The sequence below is a fragment of the Apus apus genome, chromosome 2 (assembly GCF_020740795.1).
Source record: "Apus apus isolate bApuApu2 chromosome 2, bApuApu2.pri.cur, whole genome shotgun sequence".
In the NCBI taxonomy this organism is placed as follows: Eukaryota; Metazoa; Chordata; class Aves; order Apodiformes; family Apodidae; genus Apus; species Apus apus.
In genome coordinates this window covers 8,708,473-8,731,282 of record NC_067283.1, presented here as the reverse complement: position 1 = coordinate 8,731,282, position 22,810 = coordinate 8,708,473, and the positions used below count along the sequence as shown (strand labels likewise).

At 39.2% G+C, this 22,810-nt stretch overlaps 1 protein-coding gene across 5 annotated transcripts in view; it reads right to left on the bottom strand.

Moving 5' to 3' along the window:
- RBM33 (RNA binding motif protein 33) overlaps positions 1 to 21,641 on the bottom strand; it is a 94,453-nt gene extending 72,812 nt beyond the window's left edge. For all 5 annotated transcript variants that reach the window (XM_051609282.1, XM_051609283.1, XM_051609286.1 and 2 more), the window contains exons 1-6: positions 21,417 to 21,641; positions 12,200 to 12,278; positions 7,174 to 7,222; positions 5,121 to 5,197; positions 2,743 to 3,043; positions 1,524 to 1,634 (exon numbers count right to left, since the gene is read on the bottom strand). In XM_051609282.1, the coding sequence (XP_051465242.1) occupies positions 1,524 to 1,634; positions 2,743 to 3,043; positions 5,121 to 5,197; positions 7,174 to 7,222; positions 12,200 to 12,278; positions 21,417 to 21,444 (645 nt within the window). In that variant the 5' untranslated portion in view covers positions 21,445 to 21,641. The remainder of the gene's footprint in view (positions 1 to 1,523; positions 1,635 to 2,742; positions 3,044 to 5,120; positions 5,198 to 7,173; positions 7,223 to 12,199; positions 12,279 to 21,416) is intronic.
- Between the last annotated feature and the right edge of the window lie 1,169 nt (positions 21,642 to 22,810).

Sequence of the window (22,810 nt, the reverse complement as noted above, 5' to 3'; positions counted from 1 at the left end):
TACTTTATAAAGGTTCTCTCTCTCTCAATGGTAACCTTCTTTGGAGAATGCAATTGTGACCCTAACCACCAATGTAAATGAAATATTGAATAACAAAGAAATAAAAAGATTGGATACTAGAAACATGTAGCAACCTGCAACCCATTAGAGGAAAGTGAATAAAGACATAGGTATAATGTTGACATTACACAACACACAAGTTCTCTAAGAGCTCTACTAGCATCATCAATTAAAAACTTACATTAATGTTACCTTTTGAATAAAAGGAATTTAATTCTGAAAGGGACAAATTCAGACATTATTACTACAGAACTGTCACTAGTTCAAACTGAAAACGAAACTGTAATTTATTAAAGCCTTAAGTTCGACAGTAAATCCCAGCTACATACTAAATTGTACATGATGTGCAGCACTTTCAGCATTTCACTGACTGGGGCTGCAGCCAGCACAAACACATCAGTCTGCTGTCAACACACCATACGGAAAGTGTCTACAAACCAGTGAATTAATAACAAGTGCTTTAAGTGTTTCACAGTTCTTTGGAAGGGTAGATTTAATACTTAAGAAGTAGGGAACTAACTACATTAAGGTATATTTGGTGTAAGATGTCATGCTTGCAATGCAGGTGGTCCCTTTCAAAGCATCTCTCTTCACCTACCAAAGAATGCTGGTTTATTTTAAGTTTGCTACAACTAGAGTATCACAGCACACCCATTTGTTAGAACTTCACAGAAGAACAGTGCTGTGTCTTGGAGGAATTAATTTCCTGATGAGTTAAAGCTCCAAAGAGGGAACACACTGACTACGCTTCTCAGCAGGTAATCCATTCAATCCTATTTAATTAAGAACTGGAATAAAAGTAATATTAAAGCAGATTCCTGGTGGGGAAAGGAAAAAAATCCCACATCAAGAACTTGCTGCAAATTAATAACAGCTATGATACCACTCTTACAGTGAAAATATACTTGACAGTTTTTGGCATAAGCTTTATTCTTGCAAATGAAGGAACTAATCCTTTTTCCTAATTGAAGAATTAAGATAAATCTCACAAGAATTCACTCCCAACACAACTTCTTTCAAAACAACAAACAATCTGACTTTTGCCTTCTAACACAAAGAACTTTCCACGCTCATGCTCCTCCTCAGAATGGGATACCTGAGAATTGTATCTGCATTCTCAACAGGAGCAAATTATCCATCTGGATAGCATTCTAGCTATTAGAAATTTAACAGAGAGCATGCAGTATTATCATTCACCCACCTAGAAGGGTCCCTGAAATTTCTAATGTTGAAGCTAAGATTAAATATGGGCATTTTGTGCTCTCTCAAGGGGGAAAGGGGATCTGATCTGACATCAGGCAATATAGATCCAACCACAATTCATCTTATACAAAGAGTAATACTACCGATAACTCAGTGCTGACAAAGCTTCATCAGTTCTTACCCAGCAATATGGACAATTCTACAAATTCAAATACAAAAACTTCTAGTTAATTTAAGTTTCCATTACATTCACAACATACCTCTTCTGATTCATTTGTTATTGCCTGGGATTCTTCCAGCTCCTCATCAGCTGTATATTCTTCTTGCTCTTCCATTCCTTGCTCATTATATGACTGCATGTAATCTTCATCCTAAAGCAGTAACACAAAGTGAAAAGACACAGGCAAACTTGACAGAATACAAACGATTAAGAGATGGGATTTTTATGCACTGTTACTGTTTCCAGAACTAGAAGAGAAATATTGTGACTATCAGAACTGTCAAAACTGTCAATACGTCAAGTGACATATCTTATAAAGTATAATTAGCAGGGCTTTTAACTAGACAATTATTTCAATATTATCAAAACAGAACCATAATTTTCAGTTAGATCCCATCTACTACTGTTTGCCCCATCTACTTCTGTACTTCTATAACCTGCCATTACAAATTCATGTAGCAAACACTGCAGTACATTCTTACTAAAGGAAACAATAATCTATAGCACATATAAATTAACTTTAGATTTTATCCCATCAAAAATATAAACAATTAAAAAACATTTTGCAAGCACTTTAACATGAATGAGCTCAATTTTGAACAATTAGAAACATAAAATGAGCAAAACCTTTCTTAAATCTGCTTATATTTTAAAATACTTCACACATCACATACAGTTTTAATTAAGATTAAATCATTTCACCAGCAATTAAAGCCAATGCATGTTCTCTAATACGGTGTTTAAATTATATTGAATTATGCAGGTGACATTTTCTGAACTAACCTCCAATCTCTTTATTCAGGTTTAGACAGTTCTCAGTTACAAAAAGATGAACAAGCAGGACATCAATCACTTTGGGATATTAGCACCTTAAAGATGTCTTTAGCAGGTCAATAATCTTTTCACCTTCGAAGGACTTTATCAGATCTTGTCTAAAGCCTGGATAAAAGCTTTTGCATTAAGTACTTCCAACAATTGGCAGTGTATCTCCACCACACAAAGCTGTTTTCTTCCTTAAGGATACAATCCTCAAGGTCATGATTCTCAACTGCCTTCCAGCATAACAAAGGAGCATTACCTACCGCCAAACAAGCTGTCAACACAAACTTCCTCACAGCCTAGATAAAGAAACTGGCAGACAGTGATAATAGGTCTAATTTCCCCTCCTCCCTAGGGAGGTAAACAGATTTCAAATCAGTCTAAAACCCTATGCACGTAAAGCAATGTTATCTTTGAAGATACAATAGAAAGAAACTCACTGGAAATTCATCTAGGGGTTCATTGATTTCAAGGTCTAGCACTTCATCTTCTTCTCCATGCTCTTCCCCATATTCTATCTGGTCTTCTGTCAGGTCAGGATCATTGCCTTCATAATGTCCTTCCTCTGCATACTCTGAAGCATATACGTCAGGTGCTCCAGATTTGTCATAAACAATTTCATCTTCCCCTTGGTCATACTCAGACTCATGTTCTATTGATTGATCATTGATAGTCTCAGAGAGTTCATATGACGTAAGTAAGTTAGATGTAGAATTGAGGCTAACTGTGACACCTTGAGAACTATGGTACAGAGGAAAAAAAAAAAGCAGACATTGAAGCATAACAGTCAACTACTCCCAAAGACATAGCAAAACAAAGCCAACGAATAAATTCTCTAAGTTGGTGGACAAAATTATACCTTGCACACTATTTGTCTCCATGCTGTATTCTCATAATGCAGACTGTACTGCAGCTTATCACCAGCTGCAGGCTATTTGACCAGAGGAAATCAAACCAACCAGATGGTTTAGCAGGTCAAACTGGCAAAAGTCCTGCTTGGTAACCAAAGCAGACTGGATTCAATTTTAATTCCAAGACTAACAAAAAAATACACAACATTACTATAACTCCATCTGTTTTCCCAGTCTTTCAAAATAAGCTAGTAAATAATTTGTTACTAAATGCATTAACAACATTCCTTCATGATTATCTTGAATTCAAACTACGCTTTTACGACAGATTCAATATCCTATTCAAAATAATGTAAATTAGATAGTCAAGAACTGCCCTTTAAATGCCCAAGACATTCTGAATTAGCAACAGTATTGACACAGACACTGAAAGAAACAATCAGTATAAAAGCTGGAAAGATTATGATCTGGACGAAGAGCAAAACTCAAAATGTACTGTTTACAACTAGTGCCATCAGCATGTAAGAGTGACTAACCAACTGCAGGCCAGTTATAAAAGGGGGGGAGGAGGGGGCAAAAAAGCTCTCATTGATTTGAGGGCTCTGGCTAGAAGAAAAACAAAGATATATTTTAATTATTTATTAAATTCCTAATATTAACTATTTTCGTAAGTGTGGGGGAACAAGATCCAGACAGCTTTGAGCTATTTGCAGCTACCAGACAGTAAAGACTTAAAAAGGCAACCAAGACATTACGCAAGATTATCACTACCCTCCCAGCTATAGAGGCATAAATGAGATTAAATGGAGTTAGATGGAATAGCCAAAGGAGTGGAGCAAAGTGTTCACTCCCTGGCAATCCAACTGCTAAAAATGCAAGACTTGTCCACAGAAACCTGCTTCCACTGAGCACTACTATCACACTTCAGATACCTTTTCATCTCTTGTGCAGTTACATAGCCAAGCAAGGACAGTAACTGAAATTCCTCACTTTTAAGGGGATGGTCCAACCCTTATTCCTATAGGAAGGACAATAGCAGCCAATGGAGAGAATGAGGATCTGAGGTATTTTCACTACACCCTCATCAATCCAACACAGGGACAGGACTCCTTATTCTAATTCCAACCAAAGTAGAAAGGAGATCTCAGACATATAATATATATCTATATGTATTTTATATATATGTTTTTTATATATCTATTTATATAGATGTATTTTTTTTTTGGTACCCCTTCACATGGCATGCCTGCATAGCATGTAATAAGGAAAAGTTGGCAAAACTTGGCCACTAAAAGCACAAATGTTACTGCATCATGTCTGCATCACAAGCATCTTCCTTCAGTCCAGCTTGAAAAGTAAAATGTCAGGATGCTCATTTTGACCTGTAATGTCCATAATTCAGTTGTGGAGCTGTATCACCAGAGTTTTTACAGAGCAGGATTCTCAGTGAAGTCCCATGGAAGTGCCTGCTCAACTCTATTTACTCTGTATAAAATGTTCTCTGTGTAATAATATACAAATATTTAAGCCACAAATCCAGCCTTGCAAACTATGAGGTGCTCTATCTCAGGGTCTTAGGAGTTAAGATTTGTATTTTGTAAGATGGAAGAAATAGACTTTACAGGAGAAGGAAGCCTAAAACACTACCAAAGGCACAGAACAAGAGCTCTGTAAGTATTTATAAATAATTCTATATGCAGAGATGAACCAGGCTCTTCTTTGAAAGTTTTTTTTATAGATTTGAGTAAACATTAATTTGATTCAAATCAACAAAAAAATCATTTTAGTGAAATGCTAACAACGCTACTGAACACATTACATACACATCATTAAGTAGCTGGCTAAGCAAAAATAAGGGTATTTTAAATATATACCAATAAATCCAGTTTATTACTTAATAGTTATCAGTAGTAGTAGTCATTAATAGCTTTAAGTTAGCCAACACACAAGATTTAGAAAAGAGATACCGAAATTCTTGTTCCTCTTCATTGTCACTTTGCAGAAGATCATCATTCAGCTCTTCATCTGACAAGTCTGACTGATTCTAGGTTTCAGAAAAAGTCAATCAGGAACATAAAAATGGTTATAAATTTTTAACTAACTAGATACTGAAACTATTGAAACTTCTGAACATTGAGTATTTTTTATGAAGAATGCATTCCACACTAACACCATTATCTTAAATGAAAATACCTAATTCAACAAGAAAAATATGCTACTCAAGACAACAAATCTGAAGATATTTGTACAGGCTTATGGAAATGTACAAAACTCAAGTTTTCCTGGCTATCAACACTTTTCACTACGCATTCCCAGATAGAGCCAAAGATGACAACTCCCTTGAGAAGTACCAGGAAGGTGGGTTAGCTTTAGTGCTTTTATTTAAACACTTTGTGACCTTGATGCACTAGACAAACCAACAAAAAACAGTTACTTCTGGCTCTAAGGAGGAGAGATACTTAGGAGACTGGACAAAAGGATATTGTGATATGAAGAAAACTGAACATAATTAGCTTGTAACTGAAGAAGAACACAGAAGAAAATAACAAGCCTTTTCTGAATTCAACCTAATTTGTCAGTCATACTTCCAGTTGTTTACTTTTTTTTTAAATAAATACCCAAAAGGAAGAGATAACTACAGTTTTGCTCAGCAACATTATTTCCATCCCCTAAAGTAACAGGGGCAGAAAGGTCATAGAAGGGCAGATTTATCTAAAAGTACAGGGATGAGATTAAGTAGAAGCAACTACTTTAGCATAAATAGCTCAGGGAAAACTTCCTGAGAAATCTATTATTACTCCATCATATGAGCCCATACCCACAGATACTGCTCAGAGCCCTTTAACATGCGAAACTGAGAACAAGAATAGAAAAAGCAGAAAAACACATAATACATTGGGAGAGACCTAGTACTGGTTAGTACTCATACAGATAATTTTAATTTTTTCTAAGATGAGTTAATAGCTTTATCAAACCATGTTTCAACTACAGAGATGTATGCAATGTTAACTGCTTATAGTTTTAACAACTGCACAACACACATCTCCAATTCCTGTCCTCACAAAATTCTTTTATTTTTTTAAACCACTACACAGGACAAATGAACTTCCTATCTTTACCAGTGATTACTTACACAATAAATTTAATAAGCTAATTTCTAACATTTAGAATGTGACTATAAAAAACTACATTTAAACTCAGCTTTTATGAGATCTAGGTGTCTTAACAAATCTCTTCATCTCTGCCTAAAACTTAAAAAACACTTTTCTAAATTAATTCATTTAGCAGATGAAGTGGAGAAAGAGCCAGTTTTGATTTCCCAAACCGAAGCCCTGTCTTCTCCTGTAAATATCTGGTGAATCCATACATACATTTAGTTCTTTTCATAATTTTGGAAATAGGTATCAGAGTGATGACTCTATAGTAGACATGGAGGGACTCATTTATGTTGTCCAAAGCTAGCTGCTCCCATATTCTCCCTCACTGTAAAAGGGGAAATCCTCTGCCCACTCATTAGACAATGCACTAGTGGATTGTGTGCAGTGAGTGGATCTTTAATAGATGTCACTGTTTGCTCTTTAATTTACTCTCTGGTAAATACTTCTGGTATTTTGATGACTAACTTTTAACAAGCAGGAAACTGGCAGTTGAAGTGAATTCTCCAGAATTCTTATCAGCACTCAGGAGACAGAATTGGGTTGATGGGTTATTTTTAATTGTTGAATCAGTATGAGTACAGAGAATCTCCTTTTCGAACCATATGTTATGAGAAGAAATACTATCTCATAAAAAAAATATATTTCTAAAAGTTTCATTTTTAAAAGCCACACTTGAAGAAACAAAAGGAAACAGAAACTTGGATGCAGAATGCTCTGGCAACAGGGCAGATCTCAGAGACCTGTGGCTGTCAGGCTTTGAGGAGGTGACCGTAAAAGGCTATACCAAATAACTGAAGTGCTAAGTTGAAAAACATTCACATTTTAATATGTGTAATGATTCACCTTAATTTACATCTCCTACCTTTTTGCCAGTTAGTAAATCCTCTCCGAGCAAGTCATCATCAAGTTCACTGGAAAACATAACGAATTTAAGAATCTGAACGTTAGCAAACAGTAACAAGCATCATACAGGGTATATGCCTTAAAAAACTAACTTGAGAAGAACTAGGCCTGAGTCTGCACAAGTTAAAAAAGGATATATAAATATGTAAATATATATATATAAAAAATTAAACAATAGACCATACGTATTAAGAGCCCTGCTGCACAGTCATTTCTTTTCCATATGCTTTTTTCCTTCCATATCCTTCCAACTGTAACAACATGTAGACCTACACGAAGCGCAGGCATTTAAAACACAGCCGTCCCCACTCCGGATCCTTCCCTTCAAGGGCATTTGGGTATATTACCCAAACTGCTGTTCCCCATCTACCTCTCCAGGGGAAAAAAAAACAGTGAAGACAGTTATGTCCTGGTGGCAAAACTCAGACTAGGGGCCACCATGTGGCCCAATACATAGTTCAGCAAGGATGGACTGGGAGGCCAGATGGTGTGGGAGCCACTTTAGCCTCAATCTTGCATAAATACTTCATTCCCTCCTCCTCAAATTTAACGTAAAGTCAAGCAGACATTTGTAGGATGACAAAATCAGATGCATTTTTCACCATCTTTGTAAGTATGCCTAAGAACTCAGAAAGCATGGAAGTACCTGACTTACAAAACTTCTGCCATCACACGGTTTCTGTCCCATAAACAGGATGCTACAAAAGAACTACAGTCCAGACTAGTTAAGCTTTAGGACAACTGCTTAATCTTCTTCCTTCAAGGAAAGAATTACCTAGTGACAGGAATAAACAGATTTCCCTTCTATAATAAACACATACTACAGACAAATGCCTGTATTAGAATATACATGTCCTAAAACTAAAATGAGATGCCAGCAATTTGAAATCTGAGGTGTTACTCAAGCATGTGAACCTACTTCTACCTAAAATAAAAAAATCACACAAAAAGCCATACCTTAGATACTACCTAAAAATGACATAACCCAAAGTGAGAATGGGCTATATGAATGAAACTGAAATATCTTTAGAAGTTCCTTACTACAGAAAGTATCTTAAAATGAGGAAGACACAAATCAAGGCTCTAAGTTGTTTCTGCAGATAGATAAATCTTGCAGAGTTGGTTATTGTAGAAAAAAATGGGGAGAGAGAATGAAAATCTTGTGGGCTAGAAGAGAACAGATGATTTTCCAAATCAGCTCTAAATATCATGTTTATCATCAGTACACAGTATTTATCTACAGTTACTGATCTCAAACAGTTCCAGGAATGGCTGAACATTAACAAATAGCAATTGTTTTGTGGTCATTGCAATATTAAAGAAAAAACTGGGACATATAACATACCCTACACACCAAACAGCAAACTAACTGTATTTAAGCTCTCTATTTGAGACACAGAAAACTATGCAATACAAACTGCTTCAGAAGAATTTAGAGCCAAAACTGAAGTCAGAAACAGTCACTAATTTCTTCAGCTGCCAGTAATCCAACAAATGTACCAGAAGGTTTGAAGGTATTTCCTAGCACTGACAGCTTTTAATAAAACTGCACTAGACAATTCCAAAAGACAGCAAGAGCATGTGTTATAGCAGCATTAAAAAATGAAAAACAAGTTCAGATAGTAAAAATCAGATCAAAAAGGAACTGAGAACAAGAAAGATTAGATTAACTACCTGAACACAGGGCTATTCAACATGTTACTAAAAAACATTCTAGCTGTGATCTTTAAAAGAAAAATAAAAAAAAAATTTGGTCAATAGAAGTAACTGCATATGTGCTCTAGATTTTTTTTAAAGCTCTGGGCTTGTTACTTGATAGGAGAATTCACACTAGGAGACTAATGAAGCTCGTAACAGAAACAGAAGCCTTTTACAGAATGCCTTATATATGCAATGTCATTCAATATTTTATTTTGTAAATTAAAAGAAGAAAAATCACCGCTGGTAACTTTCTGAATTAACTAAGCAAGAGCAAAAAGCCTGTACAGTATAGCAGACCTAACTCAAGCTTCTTTTAAAACAGCCAAATCTGTAGCTCTCTATTAGAAAGAAGAGGGACCAGAGCTACCATTAAAAAAAAAAAAAAAAAAGTACTAAAAGATCTTAAGTTAGTTGAGAATCAGACAAAAGCGGGTGGTGGCAACCTGATACCATATAAAGCCACACTAAACTGGAATAGAAGTACACATCTGTGATAGTTCCAAAGGCAACTAACCTGCACTATCATCAAGACCACAATTCTAGGAAGTGAGGGTTAAGATGAATATGAGCACTCACTGCTCTTGGAAGAGAGACCCTTTTCCCCTCCTTCCTCATCTCCCAATACTCAACATTTCAACCACTGAATAAATTCAGCTCACCAAATGAGGAAAACAGCAATAAAAAAGACAACACAAAGTGGCAAGTTTTCCACCAGCATAGAGAAAGGAATAATCTCAGAAAAGAACAAGTGAATTTCAGTACAAGTCAACTACTGAATGGGCCCTGTCATCTCACAGGTGAGCAGCAGAACTGCATGTTTTTCCCAAACCTAAGCTTTGGATTAGTTACAGAGATAAGTGTATATACTAACAGACCATGCTAAAGACATCAGACTGGCTCTCTCTGGCCTCCAGTTTCATGAGCATGCATCATTAAACATGAGCAGTAGCAAGCACACAAGTGTTTCAGGACAAGAATTTGTAAAAAAATGTAATGGGAAAAATTCTCCAAGAACAATGTCACATTTGTACTCCCAAATAACAGGGGCCTTCCAACCCTCAGTTATCATGCCCCAGTTTTTGATAAAGGAAAGAGATCTGGAAAATCAAAATTGTTTCAATAACATGGGAATGGGACTCAATTAAGTAGCAGCACAGTAAGAGTTGATAGTTGATGAAAATTTATGGCTAGGCATAATCCCTTTATTCTCTCCCACAAAAAAAAAATTATTTTGGCTGCAAAACAAAGTACAAACAATCAAAAAAACAAGCCTAGTGTATTCATTGGGGTTTCTTCCACCTATACTGAATTAGACCAGCAGTTAAAAAAATCCAAGCAATTGCATTAGGTGACAACATAACCATGTGCAGCATTTGAAATTGCCCAGACAACTATTAAATTTAGCATTTCCAAAGAAAGCTTGGCAATCTAAAAAGAATTATGAATTCAGGTGAGGCACTGGCACAGAGAAGCTGTGGGTGCCCTCTCCCTTGATGTGTTCAACACCAGGTTGGATGGGCCTCTGAGCAACCTGTCTAGAGGGAGGTGTCCCTGCCCTTAGCAGGGAGGTTAGAACTAGATGATCTTTAAGGTCCCATCCAACCCAAACCATTCTATGATTCTGCGAATAATATTAAAAAAGAATAAAAATTCTAACCATGTAAGTGAAAAAACATTCTAATAGATACAATTGTAAAAAACATTTTCTGAATGATCAGCAAGACAAAACTCTGGAATTTCCAGACCTGCACCTGAAACCACTTCCCTGAAAATTTCACTAAAGAATAAACACTATGATTTTTGATCATCTGAAATTACATGCAGCTAATAACAAACACATAAATAAAACTTTCTAAAACTGAATCCTTGTACACTTCAAAGTCTCAGCTTAGTGAAAACTCTATGACCTTTCTCAAGTCCTATAAAAATAACCTTGCCACATGGAGATTACCACTGGCAAGAAGCTTTAAACTTCCAATAGAAGAGCGGTCTGACTCTTCCAAATTTTCTGAAGTGGGAATAGTAGGACAGCTAAATACAAACGTGACCAGCCAGCATATAAGACCCCACCTATTTATACCATGAATTCAGCAAAGGCAGAAAGTTCAGAAAATACTCTAATACAAAGCATTTTGCCAGTAATGTTGCCTTCAGTAGTTCTGAATACCCAGAGCTGGGGCTTGAAGGCAGCACAGTACAGTGACCCAGCCTGAAAAAGTAACTTGAATTACACTCTCAAACCAGATCAGTTCCTTGATGCAGATACCATCCAACCCACAAACAGCTGTGCTAGCATGACAGAGAGAAGGCACCTCTCATCAGCACACAGCAGAACACCCTGGCTAATGAGCTGCTGTACAAATTCCTTACTCACTCTTATTCCTAGAGCAATGAAAACTACCCGCTTCATCTATCAGAAAAGCACACAAGAAGAAACTCTGGAATTCAAATAAATGTAGAGTAGTTGATGCACTCCAAGGGCTCAGCTCAGTGGAAAACTACATTGTGTAACTTTTTTTTTTTTACTACAATCACTTGAGCGATTATTGGAAAAGACAAAAAACTGTTTGGAATGTGGTTTTTTTCCCCTTTTTACAGCAAAAACCACTAGCAAAGTCTGACCAAGTCTCTCTATTACTAAAATGGAATAATATTTAAAAAAAAAATAAAAACAAAACACAGAAAAGTGAGAAGTTTTCTCACAGAAAGAACAGGCAAGCTTAGCCAGCACTTTGATTCAAGTCTTTCCCAGCTGGGGTGCCTTCACATAAAGGATCATGCTCTTATATTCTCCCAAAAGACCCAAATTCATGCATACTTCTAAATCTTTACAACAGTCATATTTTTTCAATAGAAGCCCATCCCTAAACCCCATTACTCTCTCACAGTGTAAAAACTGAAGTAGAACTTCGGAGCATAAAAATTTCAAAGACTACTTTTTATTAAAAAAAATCAAGTTGGGCAAACTAAAGTACTAGCAAAATCTAACTATTTAAACCACTAAGATCTACTAAATATTAAAAAGGAAAATGAGGACATTAATTGCAAAGTTAATTGTACCCAAAAATACTTTGGTTTTATCCAATTTTAAATGGTATCTCTTCATAGCACACTCTATGTCCTCAGGCAAGTTTGTTTGGCACAACATAGCATCACCTGACACATGTAAAATAACCAACATCTTCATTAGTATCTAAAGATGTTAGAATACAAAATGCCAGAATGGGAAAATAGAGCAGAGTAATTCAATGTACAGAAACTGAACATGAAGATATTCTACCTACCTGTCCCAGTCATCATCTCCAGCTCTTCTTCTCCAAGACCTTTCTGCACCAGGCTTATCAAATTGATCAAAGTCATCATCTGTAAAGAAGGAGACTACATTAAATAATTCTTACCAAAATGAAAGATTAGTGAAGCAACTACTTGGGTGGGATTTGGGGGCAGGGGATGTTGTTTTTTAGAAAATGCAAAAATAATTTTGCACTTTCCATTTTAACATGAGCAAACTGGATAAATACCAACATGCTTCAATAATTTAAAAAAAACAATGTACTATATAGCTTCTCCTCACTACTGAGGTAGGAATGACCCAAGGAAAACACGCAGACCATGCGATAAATCACTGGAAAATGTTACCCACAAAGGTCATGCCAGAGACAGGAGCTTGCCATAAATGCATGGAACTCACGTGCAACACAAGCAAAAGGAACCACGTGTGCCAGATTGATGCTTGCCTTGGGGGCCACAACCTCACCTCAGAAAAAAAGACAGGGTGGTAGCAGCAACCCAAAAAAGGGGAGGGAAGTGTGGTGTGATGCACCATCAATTATCTCAACTGGGGCATTTAAAACACTAGAAGTCACTGAAGCAGGTTAGTCTGTGTCCTTAAGTATGCACATCCCTTCCAAGATAAAACTGGTGCTCTATATATTTCTCTCAAGAGGTATCCTCACTTTAGCCTATCAAATCACCAATTACTCTTGCATAGCTTAGTCTGCAAATTATAATTTTGCTACCTAAAAATACTAACACTGCTGTGTATCCAGGTATCTCATAATCTCTAATTTGGAAGCACATACCTTCAGAAATACTCAACCCACACTCTCCCATCATGTAGCTACAGACCAACAGAGAACACGCAACAAATTTAGTGTCTTTTCACACATTTTAATGACTTCTGTAAGAGTTAAGAAGGTGGGCAAATAAAAGTTATGCCCAACACATGAGGAAACTGGCTGCAGTTTAATGTTCTGCAATCCAGTCCTTACAGTCTGAACTGGTGAACACTAATATGCCATTTATCAAGTCACTCTCCTGATTCTATCAGCACTGAACTCTTTGACCAAAGTACAGTGCCAAGGATCAACTGTTTTCTTGTGTCTGCTTGTGGTTTTTTTTAATGAACCTTCACAACCAAATCTTCCTTCAGCTCTTAAATCTTTTAGTGATTATTCCCCAAATGAAATGACAAACTTACTTCTTCATATAATCAAAATACAGGTGCTAGTGACAAGTATAAGTTTGATAAGGAGGTAAAAACATGAAAAAGAAAATTCAGTTCTTGCAATGTCATTAAATTCAGAGCTTTCAAAACAGAAATGTCAATAATAAATAGCTACAAAAATATGACTGCTCAGTATGAATTACAATGCAACATGAGTCAAGTGTGACAACATTCTTGTTTTAAAACAACAGATAAACAGTTTTCCTGATTAGATTGCCCCTTTACTCCCTACAGATACTTTTATATTTTAATCAACTCCTATATTTAAACTAATATACATGGGCCAACACCACTGAACAAACAGTTTTACGTTTCTCTGCCCAAACATCTACAGATTGCAACCTCCTTCAATTTCAATTCCTGTAGTGTAGACCTGGACCCCCACTCAGCCAAAATCACAAACCTCTACCCTCCAGCTCTTCCAACACCCCCAAATTTCTCACATCCTATTCCTTAGTTATGAGCAATTCCTATCAAAATCCAAAGCTGAACAGCAGCCATGAAAAGCCCTTTTTGCATGTCCCCTCTAGCAGGGTGTATAAAAAAGCCTCAAAAAAGATTGGTTAATCCATGTGTAGTGACTGTAACTAATTAGAACTGCTCCATACAGGTCCCCACCACCTCCCTGTTCTCATCTTCTGTCTCCCTGACTTCTCACACACTTCCAATAAGGATCTTTGAGACAGAGGGAGCCACCTTTCCTTTTTATGCTTATTTGTTCTGTGACAGCTGACACTGACAAATAGCATTACAAATTATGCCATTTTGATGTTAAGTGTTGTCAGGACCTAAACCAGGTCATAGCTCTCCTTTAGAAAAGGAGATCACAACATTCACCCATCTACAAATAGCCTTCATTGTTGGCTCCTGGTGAAACAGCAAGCATTGAAATGGACACAGGCCTTAATACCTGCAGTGCGATGCGACACCTAGCAAACCTCAGTGGGACATCATTTTTTTTTCCTATTTCTGAAACTACACATATTTTCATTTATCTTCCACCTGTCTAGGCCATAACACTGGAAAATACCAGAAAATAGCAATCAGCATCTAACATTTATGGATGTTTCTCCATGAGAAACTCCCCTCAGTCAATGTTTGTGTCAAGCAGGGTTAAGTGCCTGTAAAACATTAACTTGCAGAGAAAGAACATCACTCAGCATCAGCTGAGCACAAAAAGTTTGCATTATTACTCTGTGGGAGGTGAGAATGAAAAAAAGGAGGGGGAAATCCAGGAACTTATTTTAAGCACAAAAAAGGTTGGAAGAGGTTTTGTGTTACTTCCAGCAGTATGGGTGCAGGCCAGAAAGGCAGCAACTGTTGCTAAGGCACACAATGCGCAGGCTACAGCTCCTCAGTTCAATTCAAGGCTCTCATGGCAAAGATCACCAAGAGGACAAGTGTGCACATCAGCTAAGTTTCAGCGGGAAGATTTTGACAGGTGATCACTAAACACACTGAGACCCCTGTCTAACTTCCTGGCAGCACCAGAAGGCAAAAAACCCAAAAAACAAACACCAAAAAAGCACTAAATGAGTAAGTAAGGAAGACAGACCAGTTATACAGAGAAACAAAGAAATAATCTATTACTTGGCTCTTTCCACTTCAGCTCTGAGAAAATCACCATTATCAAACCAACATAGAATTGGCAGAATGCTGCACAGACTGACTCTGCCTGTTCTGTTAGACCAGCCTGTCTCCCAAGGCTCTGGCCAGCTGTGAAACAGAATAAGCACAAAGACAGCAAAACACTTGCTTCCTCACACTAAAAGATTCCTTTTTGCTTTATACTTACCCTGGTGCAGCATCAGCAGTGCTGTTCTATGCAGCTTACTTTTAGGTTTTGTAATATATGCCCAGAATTGTTATCTTTTTTCCTGCTTAACAAGAAGATATCATCCGCACTGGCAATCCAGAAAATAAGTCATTTCTTCTTTGGCTATGTTGATGGGGGTTCCTAACTCTGTGGACTCCCTTTCAATAAAACCTTCACTAATAATTTTTCTCTGTAAAATGGAAGCCCTAAGCTACACAACCAAGTCTCACCAGCGTAGGAGGTGAATCAGCAGGAACACTGCAGAGCTCTTAACATCTTAAAATGGTACCAACGTAGCCTAAAAAGGTAGTCCTACGTAGCAACTGTTGCTAAGATGGAGCAGTTTCCTGCAATGAGATGGCCAAGACTTCTGTACCAGGAAAAAAATTTGGTGACTGCCTCCATGTTCCCAGAAATATACCTGCACGCTTTCTGGAACGTGAATCATATGTCATCCCATGAGCCTCCTTAACAGTTAAAAATTTTGTATTTTAGCTCATTTCATGAATATCAAACATACTATTAGTTTTAGGCATTGAAAAAGCATTCAAGATTCCTCCTTATCCAAGGATCCAATAGTTCAATAGATAAAAAAGTGGTACATGCTGTTTACAAGCAGGTCTTGTAACAAAGTAATTAAGCTGCACTGCTTTTGGGCAGAACAGGTAAGGGATCTATTAACCTTCAAAAAAAAGGAAAAAGAAAACTAGAAGGAAAAAGTAATTTACCACATGAAAAAAACATCACTTCTCTATGTTTAGATTTAACGATGAATGTAGCAAGTCCATCTTTATGTATCCCATTCTCTGATATCATATTTAAAACACTCAACATGAAACTTGATAGCATTTCAGGTGCAAGTCTGAAGATTAAAGCCAGCTTACCAGCTTATCTTTATGTCACAGTTTATTTCTACACAGTATTTTCCTTCATATTTCACTGCAAAATGTTACACAACATATAGGTATTATAAAGCCTGGATTTTCAGGAACAGAGTATACCGTTTATAAACAGACCTATGTTTCTGCCCAAGAGTTCACTTAATTTTGGCATCTCTTGCTATGTGTTGCAGAGAAATAACAGGTTTCATGAGGACCAGCCATGTTGGGAAGAAAAAAAAAAAAAAAAGGCTGGCAATGGTAACTGTTCTATAAGCACAAGTTAAATGAAAACTTCTGGTAACAAGCCACAACTGCATCTAACAGTAAAAGCACAAGGTCAACAGGAACTCCTGAACTCAGGTCAGTGACATAAAACCTAACACATTATGAAGCACACTGCAAATTCAGTCTCATTTATGATAGATAACCAAACTCTGTAGCCCATCATAAAAATCACATTCACCCCTACTACCACACTGTGCACAAGAACACACATGCACAAGTACACCACACAGTTTATCTGTTCAGGAACTGACATCATGCAGTCTTTATACCAGTAAACAATTACTCACAGAAGCCTTAAGTATTCAGTGACTAAGTATTTATTAACAACGTAACAATTGCTTAACATGTTCCTCAACTAGTGTATTTCATATTTACTCCTATAGGATAGTTTAGCTTCCTCAAAGAAATAAAGTAGAAAAAGTAATTTCTACAGGAAATGTTAGTTTTACCTTCTCAAAGCTAACTTTTTAAAAAAGTTTGCTATGATGCAAAGCAAGTCACTAGCAATAAGCAAGCACAGAATTATGATACACTGCCTAGAACTGAAGTTCTCTAACCACTGCTTGAAAGAAATAGTACTTTATTTTTTTTTAATACACTACATCCAAACTCAATCCACCAAGCCACAAGAACTCTTCCAAACTCTGTTTGGATTTGAAACGATATTTACTTTGGAATAACATTTTAGAAGTGTCACAGTCCTTGCTTCACAAATGCTGAACCGTGAATGAAGGCCAAGAGTTTAAATAAAATCCACATGAACTTAGATCCCAAATGGCTTTGGATGCTAATGAGAAACTGCAACTCTCCAGAAACGCTCCAGCATTATTTCACAGCCACCAAAAATTACAGTTAAAACTCAGGCTGCACTACAGCAGAATATAAGATTATCAATCACATTATTTAATTGGAGGTTTTTTCATCAAGTCAGCAACAACAATAATCAAAAATTATTCTGAAGAAGTTCTGTGTGATCTAAAATCTGAGGTTTAGTATTTGATACACTACGGCATGGTTTGGCTTTGGCAAAAAGAAAAGTGGTTCTAAGGCTATGTTAATTTAGAATACCTGAATGAACATTCAGAAGAGGATGACTTTCAGTAAAAGCTTGTCAAAGAAGCATAAAGAGATTAAAAAATGCTATGCTTTATAGCAAAGCTGCCTGGCAGAAGCTAGTTCAAATAGTAATGGGTTTTTGGCTCTAGTCCAATAGTTCATGATCATGTATCTCTATTTCATTAATTGTAATCTCTACAGGCCTTTGACAGAGATTTTCACTGTGAGCATATTCACTAAGTTATAGTGACCAGTTGCACCAGTCCACCTAATAAAGTCAGATGCAACATATGGCCAGCACTCCACCCACTTTCTAGGTGGGTGGCACAAATGCCAAAACCATTTCTAGTTCCTGTATGCTGCTGCTGAACAGCATGAAGCACAATAAATTCAAGTGAATTTGTCACACTGCAGACTTTTTACTACACCTTTGAACTGGATAGTGACCCACAACACAGAGAGAGGTGCCTGCTGTGCTAGTACTGTAAACTTTTTTCTGATTTTTATCAACAGGTTCACAAGAGGTTTTTAAAGTTACTACATTGGTAAGAGCACAACACCAGCCCTCAGATTACTTAAAGGGAAAGCAAGCTCATGACACCTTAATTTCAAGCTGGAGGAATAACGTAACAGGGTCAGAGGTCATGAAACACCCGTTCAGCTACTCTTGGTTCAGGACTCCGAGCATATTTCTATATGCAGTAGATATGCATAGATGGGGCTCTCTTCAGGTCCTCCTCCACCCCATTCTCTGACATGATTCACGCCTCAAGACATCTACATTCAAAGACTTCTAAGACCAGAAGTGATTTGATCTGGAAGGAAAAAAATGTTGAATAGTCTTCCCTTACTTCTGCATGACAGACAGTCAAGAAAGTGGCCCTTGCTTTGTTTTAGTGATGGTCTGTTGCTTACCCTGTAACCATCTCTCCCTATGTAAGATTAAAATCTATCTGTATATTGACTGCAGCAAATACCAAGAAAAAATTCATAATCCATACAACACAGGTGTTCTGTTACACTACAAGCAGATGATCACTAAATCATAGAACAGTCAAGGTTGGAAGGGACCTTGAAAGATCCTCTGGTCCAACCTTTTGTGGGAAAGGGCACCTAGATGAGATAAATTATCCAGCACCTTGTCCAATCACATTTGGAAAACCTCCAGTGATGGAGACTCCATCCTGTCCCTATGGAGGTTTTTCCAGTGATTGCTCCTACTGTTTTAAGCCTTTCTTACATCAAGTGAAGGTTCTCCTGGTACAACTTGTAGCTGTTGCCTCCTGTCTTCTCCAAGTAGCTGCTTGTGAAGAGAGAGTCTTTGTGCTCTTTGGATCTACCCTTTATGTTACTCAACACTCAACATGTTTGCTCTGGTTCTGTTTTTATATGAAAGTTTGAATCAAAGTTTGGGAGCCATTGCCTTAATCATATCAATGGACTAATTAATGAGCAACCATAAGCTCTCAAAGTCCCCTGTCACTACTAGCACACCCACCTCTATATTTCAATCAATCATTCTAGAATTAGAAAGAAGTTGAATATGGCTGCATAGCACAGGAACTTGTGAAGTAATATGAAGCTATGAATCACTCCCAAAAACCTCACAGACCACCACTTCTAAACCTTCCAGTTTATGTTTATGAAACCCGTCACCAAAAGAGCCTTTATCTTCACCCTTAGAAACCTTAGCTGCACCAACACCAAGTATCTGATCACAGAAGTACATATGAATATTCTTATGAATCAAGCCAGTATTTTCCAAGAGCCAAAAAAATTATCAGTTACCAGTGAGTGCACACATGCTGTCCAACAGATACGTATCATCTTCCTTCCACCAGATATATTTAAAAGTTCAGCTGACATTGTCATTTCTCATTTCATTTTTCAGTCCTGCAACATATCCTTACAGAAGATTTAAACTTTAATCTGCATCTTCAAAGCCAAATCTGTCTCGCTTTGTCAACTGTTCCCTTGCAATGTCATCAAATTAACACTTCATTTCATCTTCCAAGACCTATTCTGTACTACTTTGCCAACCACTTTTTTTTTTTTTTAGAAAACACTGGGACACCATTATACCCATATTTAAAGTATGTTCCCCAAAATTTTTAAAAAACTAACTAAAAAAAAAAGTAGTCCTACAGTTAAAACTTTAACTGACCAAAATAATTTAAGCCAAATAACCGCTTAGTCCTGGGCTCTTTTCCATTTGTTACTACTATTGCCTTTGGATAGTAGTACCTTTCCAAAGAGTTGCATATGCTTTAAACTGGATTTTTTTAAAAGTGTATTTAACAACTTCAACCCAGAATTTTCCTTGACTAATCACACAGACATAAGTGTGTGACACCTCTGGCTTTCTTCACTCAGGGAAGTGCTGCACAGTAATCATCTAAACAAACACTGTTTATAAGGGGCAAGGATCCTATTTAATTGGCCACCATTTATTGATAAGCACAGCATTCACGTTGAACAAACAACTGCTCGTGCCCTCTTAGTACAAAGGGATCCTAAATCAGGGTTAGACACAAATAGTACTTCACAAGAAAACAAAAAACTGTCTTGGAACTGCAGTTTCACCAATTCTGTATATGAAAGTATGCTGACTCAACTCGTGGCAGTTTCAAACACAAGAACCAAAATGCTTCAAAAGTGACACTTTTAAATTACTCTGTCCTCAAAACTACTGCAAAACCAACAACTTGAGATAAAACATGCACACAAAGTTTACTTCCACATCACACATAACTAACCTGAACCACAGAAAACTAGCAAAGATTTTTGTAAAATAACTTAAACACTGCAATATATTTAATACCATTAAAGCAATGGCCAAGATGTTAAAATATTTACTGTTTTACCAATCAGTGCTGTGCTTCCTAGCCTTCTTTCCAAACTCAATACCTAAATTAGGGAATTTGTTTGTAACATTAACCTTAGTAGCAAATGTAATTGCTTTTATGTGACCACTTAGGTGAGTGATCATGAGGAGAAGCCACACTCTTTTCCCTGCCACCTACTCACAAAAAAACAAACTAAAATCATCACAAACCTTTGCATAGACAAGGACAAGTCAGGCACCTGACAACTCTGACCAATCTTTATCAAAACTGCTATTGCTGGTGAAAGTAAGGCCCACTGCACCAGAAACAGACATGTTTTCTTAACTGCATCTCTTCTGAACACCCCAGTACGAACCCTGCAAGTTGTGCTTTTGATCACTCAATAAAATGTTCTGATTTGTAAATTTGCTTAATATACCAATCAGAACCACAGGCAGTTTTGAGTTGCAATTTAAAAAGCTGTGAGAAGCGTCCTTAGTCAAGAAGAGCAGTGGCACACGGGAGTCCTGGGGTCAAGCACTGACTTGATTTTACATTTCCCAAGGGAGGCCTGCTTTCGGGCAGTCTGTAAAATAAACTGTAACTACGCCTCAGATGAGAAACAAGTTAATCAAGCGGGTCACACACTGCAGCTGTACAAACTATGGAAATTAATGTCTCTGAATAAACACATCCATGCCACCCAGAGGTCCCACACCTGTAGCGAGTGATGAAGCTATTGTCTCCCCTTGACCAGGGCAGGGTCGGGGAAGGGGCAAAAGTTCCCATTACCGCATTTAGCCAACTCTCATTAGTAAGAGAGGAGGCCCTGGGGCCTTGAGGTGCCAGGGGAGCTCCTGCCTCCTCCCGGGAGCGCGGGGCCCATCCGCTCCGCGCCTGGCCGGAACCCCGCGCACGCCGAACGCGGGAGGCAGAGAAGCGGCGGGGGAGGGCGGCGCCACCGCCCCAGGAAGGCCCCGCAGCCCACGGCTCAGCCCCGCAGGCCGCTCCCCCGCCAGCCAGGCCCCGCGCCGCGCCTGCGAGCCGGCTCCGTCCCCCCAGGAGAGACCCCGGAGCCCCGCTCCCCCCCCGCCCGTCCCCAGGAGAGGCCTTCGGGGCCGCGCCACCCACCTGCGCCTCCTCCCAGGGCGGCAGCCATGGCTCTTCGCCTTACGCGGGCGGCGAGGGCGACTCCCGACAGCCACCCCGTGCCGCCCGCAGAAGCGGCGGGGAGCCGCGGGACGGGGAAGGGCTGGGATTCAGCGCCCGGCGGCGGCCCCTCCCGCCGCCCCTCCGCACGCACCCGCCGCAGGAGAACAACAAACTACCACAACATGGCGGCCGCCGCCGTCGCTGTCGCCGCCCCCGCGCTGCATCACGGGATGGCGGCCGGGCCGGCCCCTCCCTCGCGGGGCGGGCGGGCAGCGGCCGCCGCTGGTTGGTCAGACGGGGGCGCTCCCTCCGCGCATGCGCCGCGGGGCCCGTCCCCGGCGGCGGCGGCGGCCGAGCGGGCAGGGCGGCGGGGCGCGTGCGCGGGGGGCGGGGCGGCGCGTGCGCGGGGGGGCGGGGCCTTTTCCCGGCGCGGGAATGGGGGGGGGGGGGGGCTGCTTCCCGGCGTTCCTGCTCCTCCCGGAGGAGGGATCCGCAGATGCCCCGCGCCGGAGCGGGGGGCGGGTGGCAGCGCCTTCAGGATGCCCGGCTTGCGTGGGGCTGCGGCGGGGTTTCCGGCGGGGTTTCCGGCGGTTGCGGCTCCACCCCCGAGCTGCCGAACTCGCCTGCCTCTTCCCTGGGGGCAAAACGCCAACCATGAGTTACTTGGGTTAAAAGACGCCGTGGAAAGGACTTTGGGCTGTTTTAGGTGGGTGTGTGGCCCTCCCAGCTTTTAAGGCTTGAGGCTGTGGGGGGGTTTAATGCTTGTACAAACCAAACTGAAAGGCATCAGGCCAAGTAGTTCGTGCTTCTCCACCCAAGCATCCCTTGGGTGCGTGTTTTACAAGCTCAGTGCCATAGCCTGCTAAGTCCAGCTTCACTGCAAGCTGGCCCTTTCTGCGGGCACTTCCCTCCTGGCTCCCTAGCTACGTGCTCCCCCTCTCCTTTTCCAGGGATCCCACGGCTGCAGGGGACATCGGTTTGGATCTTTTTCCGATCCCACAGAAAAGTATTTCACCAAAAAGAGTTTTCCTTTTGAGTTTCCTTCCTGCCTCTTTTCCTAGCTTTACGTTTAACAGGAGAATCAGGATCATTCTGCACAGACTGGGTTAAAAACAAAAGTCTGAAATCATGCCTTGATGTGAAACAAACTTTGAGGTGACATCACTTGTGAAGAAGCCAAATCTGATCTAAAATAGCTTAATGGAGCCTACTATAACAAGACTAGTTCAAGTAAACGGCAAAACTTTCCCAGGTGGACAAGTCCTCATGGAAATAATTAACAATGTTAGTATTTAAATTATCGGCGTTATCTGATTAAACCCTCGCTATGAGACTAGAGAAGTTCTCATGTCACTTTGTTCTGGGCTCCCTGC